At 44.5% G+C, this 21,973-nt stretch overlaps 1 protein-coding gene across 2 annotated transcripts in view; it reads left to right on the forward strand.

The window, feature by feature from the left end:
• PC (pyruvate carboxylase) overlaps nt 1–21,973 on the forward strand; it is a 363,791-nt gene that overhangs the window by 72,078 nt on the left and 269,740 nt on the right. For both annotated transcript variants that reach the window (XM_069965255.1, XM_069965254.1), the window contains 3 exons: nt 2,484–2,649; nt 15,877–16,022; nt 19,806–19,923. In XM_069965255.1, coding sequence (XP_069821356.1) covers nt 2,484–2,649; nt 15,877–16,022; nt 19,806–19,923 — 430 coding nt within the window. The remainder of the gene's footprint in view (nt 1–2,483; nt 2,650–15,876; nt 16,023–19,805; nt 19,924–21,973) is intronic.

Consider the following 21,973-nt stretch of genomic DNA (forward strand, 5'->3'; position numbering starts at 1 on the left):
GCTCATGTTTTACGGACTGAGGCCCGTGTTTGTATTGGGTGCTATTAGCTTCCTCCTTATTACGAATCACCTCGCGTCTTTCCTAGGCGGGTGATAAATGGAGAAGCGACCCCGCTCCCAATTACCATTTCTCACTATGATCCACTTCCCAGGTGTCCTCACACTTCATTTCCTTCATCCCAGCCTTAGAGGAAGGCTTCATCAGCTGTCTGCCCTGTCTTATTTGTTGCTTTCCTCGTGGTCATACATTTCCATCCCTCTTATCCGCTGCACAGGGTAGACTGAGGTTTACGGACACAAATCTTACAGGTCGACGGAGATGCATAAATATCTGTGGGAACCATTGTCTGTAGCCGCATCGCCGGGGCAGCTGGTGCCGGTGACTGACACAGGGTATGACTTGTAGTCAAATGTTATCAAAACGCCCATTACGTTAGCTACAGAATAAACATGGCAGCAGCTCGCCGGAAGCGAACGCACAAGGACATCAGATAAAGCCAGGACGCTCTGGAGGCGAATTTGTCTCCTAGAAACCTTCGTGGACTGGTCGTATTAAGCCTTCAAAGTTAGAATGAGGTGATTTAGTGCTCTCCCTGCACCCTCTATGGTGTACGGCTATTTCTATATTTCTGAGGGTGGGCTTTTTTACCAGCAGTACTCACAGTGACTTCCTTTCCCTTACTTGTCTGGCCAGTCGCAGTATAGCACCCACTCCTCTCTGCTGTGCTGTGACTTGGAGCTTAAAAAAAAGGAACAAATGGCAGCACCTCTATGCCCCTGTTCACACTGCAGGTTGCACTCTGCGTGTGGCTTATCTACAAACAAGTGCAAGAAGTGACATGTTAATTCTTTGAGTAGCGGAGGCGCGCAAGCCCGCCCATAGAGAAACAGTGTCACACTGCTCAGTGTGAACATGCCCATAGGCTGAGGAACACATGCAGTCAAAACCACCCCCTCCCATTTTTTTACTAATATCTGAGCAGTGTTGCCAGGATTATTATTGATTAGATATGTCATGACCGCAGCCTAAAGAGAGGGCAAGTGGGTTAGATTCTGGAAAAGAGTGTTGTGTATATAGACTAGTAGGAACACTCGTATTTACACAAGGGACACAGCTCAGAACTTTGTGAGCAGAGAGTCTTAGTAGGCACAATATGGACCCCATGGTGGAGGCAGATATACAGCATAGGCTATCTCCCTGCATAGCACTAGCTAAGCCCCGCCCCCACTTCCTGTGGTCTGTATTGGTCTCTTTGTTGCTGGAAACAGACATCTGTGCACAACAGGCAGATGACAGAGAGGCTGGACTGAGTGGCCCAGACTTTAGAGCTTGTTTTGTTGGGTAAGGAATAGTTTTTTGGTAACTGAAGTGACTTACAAAATAGGTTAAGAATCACACCGAGGAAATTTGTTTAAAATTGCAGTGACCATTTAAACTCCATATAGATGCTCTATCTATCTATCTATCTATCTATGTTATACAACATTGTAATGTGTCTTATTTATGTGAATGGCCCCCTTCCCCATGTTTCCACCCCCCTACCATTGACCAGGAAGTGTGATACAGTATACTCACTGAATCACTTTCATCTACGGCAGCCATTTTGGGACGATCACGTCACTTTTCAGGAGGCCGGCCTGAATGCTCCAGCCCTCCCTCATGCCCCCTCCAGCACGTCATCAGCTGCTCAGCCGCCATTTGCTGAGCATAACAGAAGCCCCGACGTGTTCTGTTATGCTCAGCCAATCGGGGCTGAGCAGCTGATGACGCGCTGGAGGGGGGCTGGCATGAGGGAGGGCTGGAGCAGTCACACCGTGATTCCGTGAGTATACTGTATCACACTTCCGGGTTGGAGCGTGGAAACATGGGGAAGGGGGCCATTCATATAAATAACACACATTACAATGTGGTATAACTTTGTAATGTGTGTTATTTAGAGAAAAAAGCTTTTATACCGCACTACCCCTTTAATCTAGAATGATCAATGCTGAGCTGATCCTTTAGTCTTCTATAAAAGGCAGAAACCATCAGCCAGCACCTAGGAAAGAAATTGTAGGGATTATGAGAATAAATAAGATCTGGCCAGGTATATATAATACAGGGCAATGTCCAGAGTCCAATTATGTTCAATTAGCGGCTTATGCGGCCGTGTTTTCAGGAGACTTGTCTTATTAAGATGGAGAGATGCGCGTCTTCAGGTAATCCCGATGATTAGAGTTCTGGTTAGATCACTCCATCCAGCTCCCCCGCTATTCCTCATATAGTAGTTACCTCGGCTGTAATTATTCATTGCTGATCTATTTATGTGACGGTCAGCAGAATATTCGGTCTGTGCCGGTCCTGGCGGCCTATAGTATTATTAGTATATACTCCTATTGTGTGTGTGTGTGTGTGTGTGTGCCGATCCTGGTGTTCTGCAGTATTATTAGTATATACTCCCATCGTGTGTGTGCTCTTTGACTGTATATTTTTGCCTTTTTAGGAGAATGAAGTGGATGCAGTTCACCCCGGGTATGGCTTCCTGTCGGAGAGGTCAGATTTTGCGCAGGCGTGCACAGATGCCGGTGTACGATTCATTGGCCCCACCCCTGATGTGGTACGCAAGATGGGAGACAAAGTGGAGGCCCGAGCCATTGCAATCAGTGCAGGTGAGTACGGCTTAAAGGGGTTTTCCTATAATGACGACTGGAGAGGTGATAAGTGTTTGATCGTGGAGACCCGACTCCTTGGCCTGTAACCAATCACGAACGGGAAGGGATTCAGCAGGCCTATTTAATTGTTTGTTTTTAATGGTTGAAAAGTGAACGACACACGTTTGTAGGATAATTCTTAAAGGGGTTTTCTGGTTAGTTAAAATACATATTGAATCATTCCCACCTCCTGGAGACTAACAATTCATTTCATCATTCCATACATGTTATCTTTTCAGTCTCCTTCCTCCAGTTCTAAGCTGCTGCTTTCTGCTAAAGACACAGAAAACTGTATGCGAGCTGTTCACTCCGTCCTCTCCATTCCAAGACCGCTCATGTAAACGGCATCCCTGTCTGGCTTTCTCTGCACTCTATGATGCAGAGAGGGTTAATCTGAGGTCAAGTTGCTGGTGACCTTCTGTGATTACGCTCCCTACATCACAGAGTGCAGAGACAGCCGGCCAGGGTGGCTCGGAAATGGAGGAGAGGCAGAATGTACAGCTCGCATACAGTTTTCTGTGTCTTCAGCAGAAAGCTGTGGGGTTAGAACTGGTGGAAGGAGACTTGAGGAGAAGATGGGAATAACCCTTTTAGCCATTGATGATTGTAGAGGTAAGTGTATAAGGCTTTGTTCACATTGGCCACTTACAACCAAAGCTCTAAAGCAATGTCAGACCCGAACAATTACTGACATTGACGCCATTGTCTTATTCTGGGGTCCGTCAGCATCTCGCCATAATAAGGGACGGGACGCCAGTGTGAACACTGCCTTATAAAGTGTAAAAGCTGACCTGGTCAATACTGCGCCTCTTCATAAGACAAATGGGTCTATAGAACGGCTCATGTCTATTGCATTGCCCCCAATCTTCTCGATCTCTGCTCTTGGGCTGTATCCGCTTGTTGTCTAGCCTTGACCTTTTGTGTCTTTAGAGAAGAGGCGAGGAGGGGGCGATGTTGACTTATTTAGTTTGCCGTTATCACAGATTACTTGCATTATGCTTTCTACGGCCGACGTGCGGCTAATTGTAGTATTTGCATAAGGATAATCACCGGACGCGATACTTAAATCACTTTAAATGTCCATGAATCGGTGGAATCTCTTTAACTTCTAGCATTATGGTTAATGATCCCCTTGAAACGGGAGGTCAGACAAAGCTTTAAAACAATTATAGCTGTCAAGTTTGTTGGTGGTGCATCAGTCAGCCATAGATGAACCAATAAAATGTGTCCTTAATGCTTGATGGATCGGAGTTCAAGCAACTTAGAATGCTAAAAGCAGATTGCTTGTACGGGAGGTTAGACTATAAGATGGAGCGAAGACGTGAAAAACAAGCAAAGCTTAAAGTAGGAATAGAAGTGGCAGTAATAGATATATTCAGTAGCCCAGACAGCTTGTGTGTAGAGTCTAGGATCTTATTTATTCTCCTTAAAGGGGTTATCTGGGTAACAAAAACAATATTCTCAACAATCCCCCTTCCTAGTATCACCCTATGTCTAATATACACGTATACCCTATTTTGCACCCTTTCCCTCCCCCCCCCCCTTCTCCCACAGTTACCCGCTTCGGACATCTAAAGTCCTCTACTTTGGGTCCACTCTGACGATGCTCAGCTCCGTCTCCCCCCCCCCCCCTCTTGTAGACACAGGACTTGTAATCTCCTCTCTGGGCGGGTCAGCTGTCTATTAACTGGAGTCATTATCTCCATGCACCTGTGCTGCTTCCATAGACTTACATGTGTCCCTGAGCCTAGGTTTTTGTAATATTAAAACCTCTTCTACCTCTGCTTTCTGTCTAACCTGTCTTTGTGTCACAGCTCTGTATAAGTTTTTTGGATGTTGGTAGAGTTTGGATGGAACTAGAATGTTTTCGTTCAGTCAGCAAGCAGAGATCTAAACCTACTGTTTTGTGGTGTAGGTGCAAGGTGTGGCGGAATAGTGGTGTCCTGACTTAAAGAGTCACTGTCGTATTTTTTTTTTTGCAGAAATCAATAGTCCAGGCGATTTTAAGAAACTTTGTAATTGGGTTTATTAGCCAAATCTGCCATTATCTGCATGTAAAAAGCCTTTTCCCAGGTCCCCCCCTCCTTCCTCTTTTTCATCCACTCTGAAAAATCAGAAAATTGTGACTTGTTGCAGGAGACGTACCCTGTCTGCTCTAGGGAGAGGGGAGGGGGGAGGAGGAAGGAGGGAGTTAGCCGGCAGCAGAAAGCAGATAACAGAGGATTACAGGCACGGAGCTGGGTGACAGCTGTAATCCGAGCTCAGACAGGTCACTGGTGATGGTCAGAACAGATAACGGGTGAGGGATTTGTAGATTAACTCTTTGTTGTCCTGTTTTGGTCTTTTGTTTAGCTCTCTCCATAGGAGAACAATGAAGACAGGGGGGAGAGCTTCAAACTGCTTTTTCATGATAAAAATGCATTTTTCGGATAATAAACCCAATTACAAAGTTTCTTAAAATCGCCTGGACTATTGATTTCTGCAAAAAAAAATTTCACGACAGTGACACTTTAAACATTGCTTTATCTTTAACTAGAAATATAGCTTCAGATCAATACCAAGTTGAAAAATACTGGTTACAAGTGCTAGCGCAAAAATACTTGACAGTACTTGAGTAAGAGCTTGGAGGTAGACTAGAACAGAAGAAATAGTGGAGACTTGTATGTGAGGGTAGTATAAGGGCCGGTAGGAGCCCTTGTCTAATTAGTAACAGTACTCTGCCGGGATGTGTGTAGAAATATAGTATCTTGAAGATCTTCTTATACTCATGCTTAGATATAGCCTTGATACCTGACCGCCTTCTACCTACACAGTATCAGTGACAGCCCTGTGAGGTAGTATGAGTCTTAATCCTTTGTCTTTAGGTTGAGCTCCCTCTGAAGACTATCCCTGAGTGGATGAGCGTGTCAGTAAGGTGCCTCAGCTCTTAGCTTCTTTGCCTTAGGTCCCGTTCACACGTAGCAAAACTAGCGGAATTCCGCGGCGGAATGCCGTTAGCCCCCCTCTCATAATAGGAGTCTATGGGAGGCGCGCGCTGCTGTTCTCACAGCGTCTCTCCGCGCTGAAGAATGATCATGTTCATTCTTCAGCGCGGGGAGAGCAGCAGCGCGCGTCTCCCATAGACTCCCATTATGAGAGGGAGGCTAACGGCATTCCGCTGCGGAAAATTCCGCTAGTTTTGCTACGTGTGAACATAGCCTTACTGGGGATCAGTCCCTCTGCCTTTCCTTAGGGGGTGACTGTCCTGACTAGGAAAACCCTTGTCTACACAGTGGATTTCTTCATTGTCCGGTTACCCCACCTCCTGTGTTTAGCACTCCATACTGTCTGTCTCAGCATACAGAAAGAGGTATAGTCCCTGTCAAGGGCTCTGGCCTAAGCTAGGCCGGCTTAGTTACTGCAGTAGGATCTCTGGTCTGTGGTGTGTCTTCCATACACGCTAACTAGAAAGAAGTTAGGAACTAACCAACTCCTGACAGGAAACCCCTACCTTTATATAGGATGGTGTGACAGGAAGTGAGAAGAATAGAGAGGACAGAAGTGTACAGAGTGTCTGAACGGGGGAGTGAGACATCTAGTGGCTGTAGTGTAAATCACAGCTGACCTCACTTGGTGTGACACCTGAGAGTGTTACTTTACCCGGGTAGTATAAGAACTTGGGGAAACCACCTGTGATGGGACATTACATCTATATCCCAGATAGGGGAATAGGGAGTATTTTGCTTTCAATGTGTAATAGCGTCAGGATCTTAGCTCAACTCTGTATATACAGCCTAAGGTTTTAGAGGGGAACAGAGTTCCTGAACACTTATTCTTATCAGTTCACCGCTAGTATTAGCCGCTATCTCCTGTCCCCAACCTGTGAGGTGCAGCAGCTGTGCCAAGAGATAATATAACCAGGGATTTGGCACTGAACACCATCCTCCTTTATTCTTTGCAATGCTTCAGGTTTAATTCTCTGGACCGGCTTCTTCCAAATGAAATCTCTAGATGTGCCAGTAGTTTTGTAGAATTTTCTGAGGGAAACCCAGACAGAAGCATTGTGCAGTAGGTACTGTATATAGGATATCTGGTAAAAAAAATTCTCAATAAGGTTTTCTCATCTTATTACCTGGAGAGGGAGTTTACGCTATCCCGTCGTAGTCTGCTGTCCCCCCAGCGTGGTCGTTACCTTTTATTGCTTCATATTCATAGACCCAATAGCTTATATGGCTGCCAGATCCCTCTGCTTATGCAGAATCTGTCTGTTGTCATTGTGTTAAGTGCTGTTGGGCTTTTGCTTTGCACCCATATGGAGTAGTTAGGTTCTGCTTGTACCCCCATGTAGTGATTAGGTTCTTTTTGTGCCTCCAAATAGTATGTAGGCCAATTTGAAAAAAAAAATCACTACACGAAACATGCAGGCAGTGTGGTAGTAATACTGTAGTGCATGGTTTGGGGAGCTGTGGATCGAATGGCTCTTTGTTCTGTTTTACTTTTAAATGGGAACTATTATAGATATAGATTCGTTTAACCTGCTGGTAGCCCCCTATAGTGCCCGGGACACTGAGGAGGAAGGTATGTGTGCTACCTTCCTTCTCGACGACTGTCCTGCGCTGTTAGTCTGAGTAAACTGTGCTCCGGTGCACCATTAGGAGCCCTGCCGGGTCATCCGGCCTACCCCTTCTGATAATCAACATGGATGATGCAGCAGTGCCCCTGGACAGTTCACGGTTCACTGGAGCGAAGATTACTCCGGTTCACACTACGGAACCCTCACCCTCCGCCGGCTATTCTTTCAGCGGAATGCGGAATCGGCCTGGCCATAGAATGGTGTCTATGGAGCCGGCGGAACTTCTCTGTGCGGGTTCCGTAGTGTGAACCTACCCTAACATTGCTGGACTGGCGCAGAGGAGGAAGGTAACACACATACCTTCCTCCTCAGTGTCTTGAGCGCTATGGGGGCTGTCAAAGGTTAGATACGTGTAACCTTCAGATAGTTCCCCTTTAAACTGTGTCCCCTAAAAAGTGACACTACTTTAGGGTTTTGGGACATAATGCACCCTGGATCCCCAGGGGGTCCCAATGAAAGGAGAGCGGGTAGATGAGCTCTCTCGCCTTGGATGCCGTTGTCAGTGGCCTTACAATTCAGAATGAACCATTTCTTCATGCTGCGGCAATGTTTACCCCTTAGGGTATGTGTAGAGCAGGTTAACCACTTCTCGCCTGCTCTAGAGGGCGCTCTCAGTACGTCTATTATACTCAGTGCCACGTGCTATGAATGTATGATAACCAGGAGCAGGCCCCCCCGTGGTGACCATCAGCTCTACATAAGGGTTATGACTAAACAATAATGAGAGAACAGTAGGGCGGACGCTGAGCTTTGTACAGTACTGTAGGTCATGGTTAGACGGCCGCGCTAAACACTGTTGCTGTGATGTTTGCCGGCTGTTTATTGGCCTTAAAGGGGAATAAATATACCATTGCAAAATGACATCATATTTAAAGAGAACCTGTCTAGTGATTTATTCGCATCTGAGAGGATGCAATGATAAAAAGAGAGAAGCCAAGCTTTGTGATATATAGACTTATTGGACTGCCGGAGGCCGAGGTAAGGCAGGATAGCAACTCTATACATATAGATCAGACTGTATACAGCTACCTGGTCTCTGTAGGGCTGTACTCCTGGAGTCTGTATAGATCTATAACATTTCCCATTCACTTTAGTGCCTATAAAGCGTACACATCCTGTTGCTCTAACGTTAGTATGTATTGCATGTGTTAAAGGTTTTCTTAGGAAAATGTATTGATTATTCTATGCAGGACAGGTCATCTGCATCAACACCTACATGCAAAGGAAAAAATAATAATAAAAAAGACCTTGTACATTATATAGTGCTCTTGCTTAGTTACTGCAGCTCAGCTCTCATAAAAGTGAACGAAAGTTGCAGTACCCCAGCATGGCCACTACACAGGGAATGGAGCTGTCCTCTTCGGGCTCAGTTTCATTATCTATGCTGGTGCATCAGCTCTGGCAAACAGCTGATTTGCTGGGAATCGGGCCCCCACTGATCTGATATTGATGATCTGTCCTGAGAATAGGTCTGCAAGAATTTTCAACATCTTGTTGAATTTCCTGAAAGCATATTCAGCTACACTTAGGAGGAACGTATGGAAGTTTTGGTTCCTCCTCAGAGTCCCTGGTGCTAGAAGAGGTTAGATTAGTCTATACAAAACTAGAGAAAAAGGAGCTGCTGCACCTCCCACCCATAGTTTACATTAATGCCTCTCAGATATATGTAAAAACAAACGCCAGAAAGTTGGTATATAATTTGATCAAAACAACACTGTGGCGGTCAGCGACCGCCAACCCCCCAAAACAGGCAACAACAGGGTAGGGGGGCCACAGAATGGCACTGCAACCGCACTGCCACAGGATCAAACCCACTGGGCCCTCCCCTACCCCGCTTGTGGAGAAGGCAACACAAGTGTGGAGAAGGCAACACAAGTGTGAACAAGGTGTTACCACTCACCAATGCACCAGCAGGTAGAATGGGAGAAGGAGGAGGTACTTACCATGTGTGCACAGGTGCCTCCTCCTAATTGGGGTCACATGGGTCTTACAAGGGAGGAGTGCTAGTCACAAAGAAAGGGGAGAACATACAAAATACAAAACTTGAGAAAAAGGAGCTGCTGCACCTCACACCTATGGCTGACACTAATGCCTCTCGGCTACATATAAAAACCAACGCCAGAATGTTGATTTGATCGAACCATATTGCCCCATGTACCACGTGCAGGTCCTCTGGCCCACATGAGTCCCTACGCTAAAACTACACCTTGGTGCTCCCCTGTTGTTGTTTGCTTTGCGGGGTTGGCGGTCGCTGACCGACACAGTGTTGATTTAGCGTAGGTACTCCTGTGCCAGAGGACCTGCACGTGGTACATGAGGCAATATAGTTTGATAAAAGTATATACCAACATCCTGGCGTTTGTTTTTAAATGTAGCCGAGGGGCATTAGTGTCAGCCATAGGTGTGATGTGTAGCAGCTCCTTTATCTCTAGTTTTGTAGATTAGTTTAACCTGATATTTCTCCTTTAATGTGCAATCAGTTAATAAATATATTTTAAGACTTTATCGTATTTTTTTTCCCCCTTTCTTTAAAAAACCTTTTTAGTTGCTTTACATATCTCTTGGCTTGTGCAGTACACTGCAATACCTATGTGTTGCAGTATACTGTCAAATTGTCAATCTTTTCTTAGGGTGGTATTACACGGGCCGATGGGGTCCGATAATACCTGTAAACGAGCCGCTATCTGCTAGATCGTCGCTCATTTACTGGACCTATTACACGGCCCGATAATCGTTAATCAAGGGCTGCATGGATATCGTTACCGATGTCCATGCTTAACTATGAACTTTACCTATCCACGTTCCAGGGCTGCTGCTGCCGTCTTCTTCTACCCGGGTCCTGCTCACTCTAACTTCACAGTGGCCTGTCAGCTGACAGGCCACTCTGAAGCTAGAGCGTGCAGGACCCGGGTAGAAGAAGACGGCGGCAGCAGCCCTGGAACGTGGATAGGTAATGTATATCGTCGGTCGCCGACTGGGCACCGCTATTACACATAGCGGTGCGCAGTCGGCGCCTGACGAAAATAGGTCAGAACCTATATCATTGATCAGTCGATGATCGTTGTCATCGGCTGATCGTTGTATTTATTACATGGAGCGATAATCGGTCGAATCGGGCCGATTCGGCCGATTATCGTTCCGTGTAATAGTACCCTTACACTACACTACACTAACTTGCACTAAATTTTGTGTTTACAGATTTGTATTTCAGTCCTAGCTATTTAGGGATCGTGCATGATGGAAAATCACCTCCCAACCCCTTTGTTCTCGGAGAGATAAGACGCAGTCAGAGCTCTCTGGCTGCGGCTTACCCCTCCCCCATAGAGAACCCTTAAACGTTCCTGTGTATGGGGAGGTTGGAGATGACTGATGGCTGACCAAGCTGGCTGGTTGCGGCTCACACTTACAGTTCTCCTAGAGAACACATAAAAGGTCTGCTGTGCTGAATATAAGCAAGTTGGCGAGGCTGGCAGAGATGGTTATTAAAAATATACGGCCACTTTTAGCGGACACATTTTTGCTTGCTTTTTGTCATAGTTGAAATAAACGCCTGCTTTTTAAGAAGGGGGTTTACAGCAAAGTGGCTTTTGTATCGTCCACCGGGGTTTCGGACTGGGTTCCTGTATAGAAATTTACCCCCACCAGACCCCATTATTCTAAACCATACATGTGACTGAGCGCTCTCCCTCTGCTCAATCACAACATTAAATGAACAGTTTTGGCGATATTAGAAAATATGTTCTCAGAAGTAATTCAAACCGTCAGACGGCATCTCCACACCGGTATGAGCTATGTCCACTTACCGGGATTTATGGCCGAGAACAAACATTATTACCCTCGCCTGTACTTGACTTTGAAAGTAAATTGTCTGATAAAGGAAAACAAAGCAGTTTTTTTTTTCTTTTATTATGTATACATTGTTCTTCCAGATCTTATGTTCAGTCGATGACTTTGCGCCTCGGTTATTGACTAGTGGATACATTACATTATTGGGGGAGGAGTTACTTTAGATGGCAGGTACACAGCCACCTTTTAACTCCTTGCAAGTTATTTTTGTTTCACCATTTTTTTTTTTATTTTTTTTGCAAATTTTTTTTAAATTTGTTTCAATAACAATTCCTGAGGATTTATAGAGACTGTAGAATCCAATACAGAATGTGGTAACGCCAAAAGAACAGACCAAGAGGGGGTAGGGGCTCATTATGGACTTTTTTTCTTGATCAATATCTGCTAGGAGTCCAGCACCCGCCACTCAGCTGTTTTATTAGAAAACACTAAAGAGATTCTCTCCAGCTCTTAGGGCCCTATTACACGAGACGATTATCGTGTGAAAAATCGATAAGTCTTCTGAATTTAAACGATAATCGTTCTGTGTAATTGCAGGCAAGATCGAAAAATCTTTCGTATGTCGATCGTTTATTTAGATCTCAACCTAAAATTATCGTTAATCGTTCGCTGTAAATCCACATTCATTCGCTCAAGTTCCGCGTTTTTTCACTAATCGTTCAGTGTAATTGCAGATTGTTCATTGTTTTTCTGGGATCAGAAGGAATAAGCGATCATTGTAACGATCACAATAACAATCATAGTAACGATCGTAACTAACGATTATCGTTCTGTGTAATATGGTGAGCGATTTCAGGTTAACGATAAACAATCTCGTTTGCGATCGTTTATAGTTAATCGTTAAAAATCGCTCAGTGTAATAGGACCCTTAAAATGGTTCTGTTACTTTATCCATATTTCTTTAAAAATACCAACGTGTTTCAAATAAAACTGGGTTCTTCATCATGGTTTATCTCCAAGAGTATCCACTTAGTTAATCTTCTATGAGTGGCCCAACATATTGGCAATATTGCATTTTTTCCGGCATCTTATGGGGGAGTGTGATACTCTTGGAGAGAAGCTGAAGTTGCCCAGCACGGCCACTACATGGTGTACAGAGTCATGTTCTTCCAGCTCTGTATATGTAGGTTCTGTGGCTCAGACAAAGGGTGGATCGTTTGGGTGCCAGGTGTCGAACTCCAACCGATTAGAGACTGATGACCATATGTAGGATGAGGTCTCATAAAGAATCCTTCCCCCAAATTCTTTATTGGCCCCCCTCTGCAGGATGACATGTACCAATGATGAATGCTTTCCCGGGGCGCTGCGTTATTCCAGTGCTACAATGCTTTACAGATCCCACTGGCGCTAACATTGCATTTCTTCTGACCCACTTGATTCTACTGTGCTTCTGAAGACCGGAAGGGTCTTCCATGCATCTCTGAGAGGGCTCTCATAGAGATGCATAGAAAACTCTGACCTCTGGCCTCTGGTGCTAGAAAAGTGTTATTCTTTTTTGGCACAACTTGTTTCAGAGTATAATGGGGGTCGTATACAGCCACTCATTGTAACGTGTTATAATACGCCCTGGGGAGCCAAAAGTGTGAGCAGTGGACCTAGCACTATTAGGTACTGTATGAGAGGAAACCATCTTAAAAGAAGAGAGGAGGCCAACCATCTTATAAGAAGAGGTAAAAAAAAACGGGTGAGATATGGGGGGGGGGGGACTGCTAACCATCCAAATTAAGTTGAGAGCCCAACCATCAAATTTTGTTTCTTGTGACTAATCCCTTCTCAAGGGAGCTGGGAGTTCCACATTCTCAAGGTCTGAGTAAACTGGTGCCAGAAACGACCACACTTTATGGAAGAAACCTACGCGTTCCTGTATGATGGACAGGGAAGCCTATAGTTACCTAGGTCTACTATGCTGACTCCTCCAGGATAGGGCAGTAGCAATCATAGTAGGGGAAAGCACATTGATCTCCATCTCTGAGTGGTTTTGAGAATGGTGGGGATTCCGCGACCCACCTGGGCCTCACAAGAGGACTTATAGTTGAGGGAGATTAGGTTATACACCCAAAGTTGTTGAAGCCTTGGACATATCCAGTATATATTAAAGGGGTTATCCAGCGCTACAAAAACATGGCTACTTTCCCCCTACTGTTGTCTCCAGTTAGGGTGGGGTTTTGAAGCTCAGTTCCATTGAAGTAAATGGAGCTTAATTGCAAACCGCACCTTAACTGGAGACAACAGTAGGGGGAAAAGTGGCCATGTTTTTGTAGCGCTGGATAACCCCTTTAAGGCAGGATCCTTCACCGCTGCATCATTTAAAGTGATATCATCCCATTTCTGTATGAGGACTTCTTTACACATCCCTAAAGCCTAAATTCTGCAGTTTTCATACCTTACTTTATTATAGATTTTATACAAACGAACACTGGGCTTAGTTTATAAGAAATAAAAATGATTTTTATTATGTATAAATAGGTACCAAATACACATCAAATTTCATTGGAGTAAAGTTAAAAAAAATGACCACAATAATTAAAAAGTACAATTTAAAAAAGGTGTCAGCAGAAATAAATCATCATGGATAGTGCAATTGTGATAATGTCTCATATATTAACCTCTATCTTAGTATGTTACACGGGGATATATATGTATCAGATTACTTTTAAAAGTCTCCTAATGTCCCCTATGTTTCCATTCACTCTAAAAGAGGTCTAACATCAGCTGCTATTACCATCCAATATTATTGCACTCACCCATGCTGCCAGAACACCAAATGGAGCCGTCCCTACGTACGTTTCCTCCGGGAACTACCCCCTTCTGTTCCCTACCCCCTTATATATTTATTATAGATTTCTTGGTGCTTGGTCCAGTGAAAAATGCTTTCGATCGTTGGTTGATTGCGCCACCTGGGTGGGGCTTCACAGCCTCTATGCCACTTTGACCTGCCAACATCGGTGCCATAGGTCACGCCTCTCTGTGATATCATCATCATCATCTAGGTCCTGCCCCCTTAGCGCCCATTGGAGTGGGCTGGCTTAGAGATCTAGGCCCCACCCCCTGTAGGTTGGCCCATTTCAATGGCCACCGAGGGAGCGCGACTTACACCTCTAGGTTGCCTGGGAAAAATGCAAGAAAGTCTTTGAGGGGTCACCTACCAGAGCATCAGTCTTTATTATAAAATCATTGATCGATATTTTCATTACTGCATTAGTTTCCTGCCAATCCCAACGTGAGCTCCTTCCACTTAGTTGTATCCAGAAACCTCTCCGATGGAGTAACCATATGGCTATGACCAGACAATCCCTTTAATTCCTTTAGAACACGAGGGTGAATGCCTTGCGGACCCGGTGATTTGGTCCAGTTTTGTTTTTTAAGACCGCATAGATAAGTAACATATTATAAGAATTAGCTTTTATCCCTTTGCATTTTCCCCGACATCTCATTTCCCTGTGTGAATGCATCGGAGAGAAACCATTTAGTTCTCTGATCACCTCTATAATTCCTCCCTCATTACTTTTTAAAAAGCTAACAATTTCACTTTTAATCTTTTTGCTATTTATATAATTGAAGTGCGTTTTAGGGTTAGTTTTACATTCCTTGGCAATGAGTCTCTGTCTCCAGCTTTGCTGCTTTTATCTGGTTTTAACATAATTTACTTATATATTTTTTTTTTATTATAGCTTTTCATTGCTTGTTCACCGTTTTTTGTTTTTTTTCTTAGTAGCTGGAATGCTTTAGTTTTGTTATTTATTGCCACTTTCTCTTTTTTTTTTCTTTCTTTCTTTTACGGTTTCTGACCCTTTTATTCTTCTAAGCTATGTGCCTCTCACAATAAAAATTTAAGGAGCTCTTAAAAAATATCCCATTTAGTGTCTGCACTTATTTTTGGGGGGGCATTCTCTCAGTCAGTGAGGTTAAGGACATCGCTAAGATGATCAAACCGACATTGTTGGTGGAGGGAATTCAGACAAGTTTATATTGTTTTGTTGCTGTGTTCCCTGTTGCTGAGATATAGCAGTTTTACTGTTTTTTATTATGTGATAGATGTAGATATTTATTATTATTAAGCATGCGCCATTTGGGTTTGTCCTAACCAGAGCGTGCGCCATTTGATTACCAGTGGTTAAAGAAGTTGGATACAGCCCCAAGAAGTCCAACTTCTTTAGCCCTCGGTAATCAATGCTGTACACTCAGGTTTGAATCTCTATTGTCAGTGTTTGAAAAAAGGACTGTGAAAATGAGGCTGAAGGGGCGGAGTTATAAGGTTAATTGGTATTGGTCAGACTCATCCCCCCCTATCCCTAGTATCTCTGATGTCCCTGTACACTCGGTCACGCAATGACTATTTTTCAGGGTGTGCAAACCCATCCATGCCCCGTTTTGTTGAAGGGTCTATAAAACCCCTTTGGATGGTTACTGTCACTTTAAACAACTTCTCTCCACATTTGTGAATCACTTCATTCGAGGGGTAGTCCAGGAAAACACAGTATATCTACAGGATAGGCTATAAATAGTTGATCACCTGTTCGGTACTTGCAGCATGGTGAGAACAAAGTCGGAAGTCATCGGTTCCATTCCCTGAGTAGCGGCAGCATCACTGTACTGCAGCCTAAAATTTCTTTTAACGTAAAAAATAAAAAAAATTACCGTTTATAATATATGTAGTTTGAGTGAAGCTTCAAGTGTACCTCAGAGATGTAGTGAAGCCTGTTCTGACCTCCGTATTTTCTTCCCAGGAGTTCCAGTTGTTCCAGGAACAGATTCTCCTATTTCTTGTCTAACTGAAGCCAAGGAATTCTCAAACAAGTATGGATTTCCTATAATCTTCAAGGCGGCCTATGGAGGCGGTGGACGAGGCATGAGAGTGGTGCGAAGCTATGAGGTACGGGCTCTACGGTTCCTAACGTGTCTGCAATACATATCTAACAACACAGTGCTAGATGCCAGAAAATAAGGCCTAGCTTCATTTGGCAGAATTTTTGGTGTAGGCCTGAAATATAAGCCCTACTCCAAAAATAACTGGCCATGAAGCTGATTGGTGGCTCGACGGCAGGGGCATAAGAAAGTCTTCTACGGGCAATATCGCTCTGGCCTATGTCACAATGGCAGTTCCAGTGTGGCACCATTTACAAACTGTGCAGGCTGCTCTGAAGGACAGCAGCAGCTCACACACAGACTGTAATGGTAGATGATGGGCAGCGTCACTACTGAGCAGGCCCTCCCGTTGAACACACTCTCCTGATTAATGACTCGGCTGCTGGGGTATCAGGAAATGTTCTGAGTGCAGCCTTGAACTGTATCTCAGACTGTATCGGCAGTTGATTGGCAGTGGTGGGTCCACCCCAAATGCATGCACTCTCCTGATTGGTAGTTTGGAAGCCCCACCCCAAAAAAATTAGCCTTGGCTCCTTTTTTCAGAGAACAAAACACTATTTCATCAAATATCTCTACCTATCAGTCTAACTGTATGAAATAATGGCTCCCTAACATAAAAGGCTCAAAAAACCAAGCTGAACAAATACACGTAAAATAATGTCTGCCCCCTTCTTTTTTAAAAAAAAGCTTCCTCCCTGTCATAGTTGTAGCGCTAGCTCTGACCCATTTGCACTAAAATAGACAATATATATATATAATTATGGGGGGGAAGGGTAAAGTGTTTTTTTTTGTTTGTTTGTTTTTTAAACAAATTCTGTATCAAAGGAAAAAAACTCTTTGGTCAGGAAACCACAATAAAAACGATATTTTAACAATTATCAAAAACGTATAATAGTTTAAGGAAACCTATCATCACTTTCATACTGCCCGAACCGCGAGTCATAAGGTCGGTCCCCAGCACCTGCACTGGTTGATCGACCGATCTCTAGATTGAGCCGGTAGTAGTGTGTGCTAAGTGCGTTCTCTCCTAGCTGCGTGAGATGAACTTCTTATGTAAATCTATGAGACCATCCCCAAACGATTGAGAGTTTTAACGTGTTAAATGTGATAAGCCATAGATGCCATAGAGCGGCTTCATTGTCTGAATACAGTTGGTATACATAGGTTATTATTCAGCGTTTTATTGTCTGTGTTACAGTCTTAATATCCAGTATTAATGCATCCTGTGGTGCGGGATTCCTTCATATGTTATCCAGCCTGCTGTGTCGGGGTCGCTTTGTATTCCACCTTTCCCTCTTCCTTGTCATTTCCATGTGCCTCTTCTGTGCCCCTTCCCCATACATCTAGTGTCTGGTGTTTATTAGGTAATGATGCCCTCCGGGGCCCCGGCAGCTGATGAGGATAAATACTCATTGGTTTTCCCAAGCCATAAATATTCTGATCCCGTCATAGTTCCCCCACCACTGTAGCTCCAGGCCCGGCGCTGCACGCTGAAAGGTTTCATTTCCATGGATCGTGCTGTAACAGATGGTATTCTGCTCCTGCTTAAGAAATATTAATAAGAGTCTCGATGAGCAGCCGAGATGCCACCTAGAAGTGAGCAGCGTCTACTATGTGTTCAGATCTCTTACAGATTCCCTAGCCGTAGAAGCCTCACTCAGTGATGGTCTTTTTATTTACCTTTTACTTGAAATTTAAAAGGAAATGTCTCCAGAAATAGCGCCACACTTGGCCTCAGGTCGTGTCCTGTTCTTCCTTCTCTCACTGCAGCTTGATTGGTGAGAGCTGGCACTGCGCTGCCCCCTGGTGCTGATGTCTGGTATTCCTTTTAAAGGGTTAAACCTGCACGATGACAGCAGATTAAGGGTACAAACCCACACACCGTATACGCAGCAAATACGCAGCAGATCTGCAGCAGATTTGATGGTGCAGATTTGATAATGTGTTCAGTTATTTAGATCTAATCTGCTGCGTATTTGTTTCCGTATTTGCTGCGTATCACGGTGTGTGGGTTTATACCCTAAGTAGTTGTTCAACAAATATGAGTGGATCGGTAGTCCAAGCGAGTGTTTGGTCTCCACCGTAAAAAAAAAAAAAAAAAAGGCAACAAGCTTATCCGAAAGAGTTTATTGACACTACTTGTGCACTTTAAGTACATGTGAATGTACTCTTATTCCAGGAAAAATTGACATTTTCCTCTATCCACAGGAGATTGCGGGGTGGTCCGACGTCTGTACGACCTGACGATCTCCTGCTGGCTCCGTAATGAATAGAGGCGTGGGTACGGCGTGTGACCCGCTGCTCTCTCCATTCCTATGGTGCCGATGGAACGAACAGTAAAGCAATGTTCCGGCATACTTGCCTCTTTCCATTGCTCCATAGGAATGACTAAATCCATGGGTCACGCGCTGTACCCGGCAGGGCCTGATATGGAGGCTGGCGGAGAGTACAGAGGTTGGACCTCACCCAGTTATCTCTTACTTTTTCCCTATCTTTTGGATAGGAGAAAAGTTAATTTTTCCTGGAATACCCCAGGTGGGGTGTGTCAGCTGTGATTTACTTTACAAGATGGCCATTAGGTCAAGGAGACACATGGTACCTTTCATGTATCCATCTGTTCTTCCATACCATAAAAAATATTTTTTTTCTTTTGTGCAAGGGTTAGTGAGGAAGTCTTATAACCCTCAGCTCTTCAGGGACTTGGAAACTCGTCTGTGACTCATTGGACAAGGGGAAACATTTTTTTTTCTGTGTTATGGAAATATTATGTATATTTGAAAGGTACCATGTGTCTCTTTGACCTAACAGCTATCTAACAGGGTCCGTGGCTTGGAACATGAATAACAGCTGAAAGATTCACTTTAAGATGCCGGCAGTTTTTCTGTTTTTTGTCTGGGGTGCAGAGGTATAAGATCCAGCACAGTGCATAGACGTCCACAGTTCCCGCTTAATCTCGGAGGGCCGTATGCAGCGAGGTCTTCCTTGGCAGATAGGGTCATACGGGTTGTCCCCCGGCACTAGACTTAATGAAGAACAAGCTAAGTAGACATAATGAGTGGAAAGAAGAGGAGGCCGTACCAGCGGGGACGTGTAGAGAAATAATGTAATTTAGCGCCATCATTCTTCTTTGTGTCTGGTGAGCGGAGGGGAGGAGGCAGAAGATGAGCGAGAGAGAAGCCAGTGTCATAATGAAAATGCAAAGGCGAGCTCATTAACCCGAGCCGAGAATGAAATGAGATCTAAATTGTGATAAAAGTAAGAGATGGGAGTAAATGAAGTCATCCACAATGGAAGGGCGATTCCTCCAGCAATACTTTCTGGTTTAATAAGTCATTTGTCTTCCCGATGATGGAGCAAGGACCTAAGTGCGGCAGGAAAGCCTCTGTGCCGTAACATATATGTATATATAGGGCTTTCATGTGTCCCGAATTACCATTGCGATAGAATTTCCACCAGGATTTCCCATTTGTCCTCCTAATGGTCCCAGTTTCCCTTGATAAGTTACATCAGGCTCACACGCCGCAGCGCTCTCCCTTATTACTTAGCGCCATTTATCTAATATTGGAATTGGATTGGAAATGCCCCGGAGCAGGATGGAGCCCATAATGTAGTGTTGTAAATGAAAATCCAAGGTGATGCAATAAAAGTGAAGAAATGTTAGAGGCCAGGATTAACCCTAGCCGTACCTGCTAAGGTTCAGGGCTGCATTAGTCACAGGGACAGTGAGGTGTCTGTAGGGTAAGGAAAAACGTATGAGATGGTCCATGGTTCACTATGTGACTCTCTGCAGGAGCTGGAGGAGAATTACACCCGGGCGTACTCCGAGGCACTGTCCGCTTTTGGAAACGGAGCCTTGTTTGTGGAGAAATTCATTGAAAAGCCACGTCACATAGAGGTCCAGATACTCGGTGAGTAAATTTGCCTTTATTTACATCTTATTGCAGTCAGATTTGTGCCCTGATGGATTCCTCCAGGCCCCCTGTGTTCTATAAACAGAGGAGTACATGCAATTTTATATAAAAGCATTTCGGTCATATAAAAACAACAACTTTTTTTTTTTTTTTTAGCACAGTATAGATATAGTACAGTATAGATAGCCAGGAGAAGCGCCAAGTTCAGTTCTTCTCTCCCCTACCTACAATATCTGGTTTTGGTCTTCACAATCCAAACTTTTGAGGGGAGATTTATCAAACATGGTGTAAAGTGAAACTGGCTCAGTTGCCCCTAGCAACCAATCAGATTCCACTTTTTATTTTCCAAAGAGTCTGTGAGGAATAACAAGTGGAATCTGATTGGTTGCTAGGGGCAACTGAGCCAGTTTTACTTTACACCATGTTCCTGCCTAGTGAGCGGTCACTTTCTCTGCAGGGAGATGCTGGGAAGTGGCCGCTTGCCTGGAAGAGAGCAGTATGTCCTGGATACCCTTTGGAATCACAGAGACCTCTTATGCTGTACATAAAGCAGACGCAATAGAGTGGAAGTCCTTTATTGGTGTCTTAAAGGGAACCTGTCTTATTTCTGTCTTGACTAGTGGAGATCCTTTCCCTTCTCTAAAAACTCTCCTCGGCAATCCAGCAGCCAGGCTCCCCTCCCTGTCCAGCCACTACACCAATGTCTCCACCTCCTGTCCCAGTCACTATGCTGGTTTCCTATTCAGAAAAAAATACAATATAAACCCCTTGTGCTCTCAGCAGTTCTGCACACCTCCTATCTCTGTCTACCAGCCTACACATGCTCTAAATCTTATCCAAATCTTACTTCCGTCTCCAGGAACAGTTCTCTGGAACGTTCACCTCAAAGTCAGACTAATTCCTGATCCCCAAAGCTGTATACATGCCAGGAATACACGACTTTATATACACCGGACGGTCCATAGCTGTACATTATCTAGGATGTGCAGTTTTCCTCTATCATCTGCAGCATGTCCTGTTCCTTATGTTTATTTAGGGTATATTCACACGGGCGGGCTCGCAGCGAGATTCTCGCTGCGAGCCCGGCAGGTCCTGTCAGTTCCCATAAACTACATACTTGCTGCGGTCTAAACGACCGCAGCGAGTATGTAGTTATACCGCGCTTAACCCCTTCTACTCCCGCCGGCTCCCCCGCTGTAAGCAGCATACATTACCTGTCCTTGCTGCACGGGTCCGGCGTCCTGCTCTCCTGCCCGGCCAATCAGTGGCTGCGGCTGGGCAACACACTAATTGGCCAGACGGGAGAGCATGACGCCGGACCCGTGCAGCAAGGATAGGTAATGTATGCTTACAGCGGGGGAGCCGGCGGGAGTAGAAGGGGTTAAGTGCGGTATAATTACATACTCGCTGCGGTCGTTTAGACCGCAGCAAGTATGTAGTTTATGGGAACTGACAGGACCTGCCGGGCTCGCAACGAGAATCTCGCTGCGAGCCCGCCCGTGTGAATATACCCTTAATCTTTTCTTTTTGTAGATACAACTAAGCCCTAATTTTTTTTCCCTGTATTATAGTATAGGAACCCCAGTATTGCAGTGTCATCTGTTTTATCCCAGCTCAGAATCTTAGAACCTTTATGGTATATCCTCAGCATATGTCCTTATGGGAAAACCCCTGCAGTGTCATCTATTTAATCCCAGCTCAGATTCTACATCTTCTATCTAGACCACATGTGTCAAACTCAGGCCCTTCAGCTGGTACAAAACTACAATTCCCATCATGCCTGGACAGCTAAACCTAAAGCTTTGGCTGCCCAGGCATGATGGGATTTGTAGTTGCAATAGCTGGAGAGTCTGAGTTTGACAGCCCTGTTCTTGACCTTTATGGTATATCCTGTGGATATGTCCATATGAGAAAACCCCTGCAGTGTCCTCTATTTAATCCCAGCTCAGATTCTGCATCTTCTATACCGTTATGGTATATTCTGTGGATATGTCCATGTAGGTATACACCTTCAAGGTTCAAAACACTTGAGTTGTTAAGGGGTTAT

The sequence above is a fragment of the Dendropsophus ebraccatus genome, chromosome 4, assembly GCF_027789765.1.
Source record: "Dendropsophus ebraccatus isolate aDenEbr1 chromosome 4, aDenEbr1.pat, whole genome shotgun sequence".
Taxonomy (NCBI): Eukaryota; Metazoa; Chordata; class Amphibia; order Anura; family Hylidae; genus Dendropsophus; species Dendropsophus ebraccatus.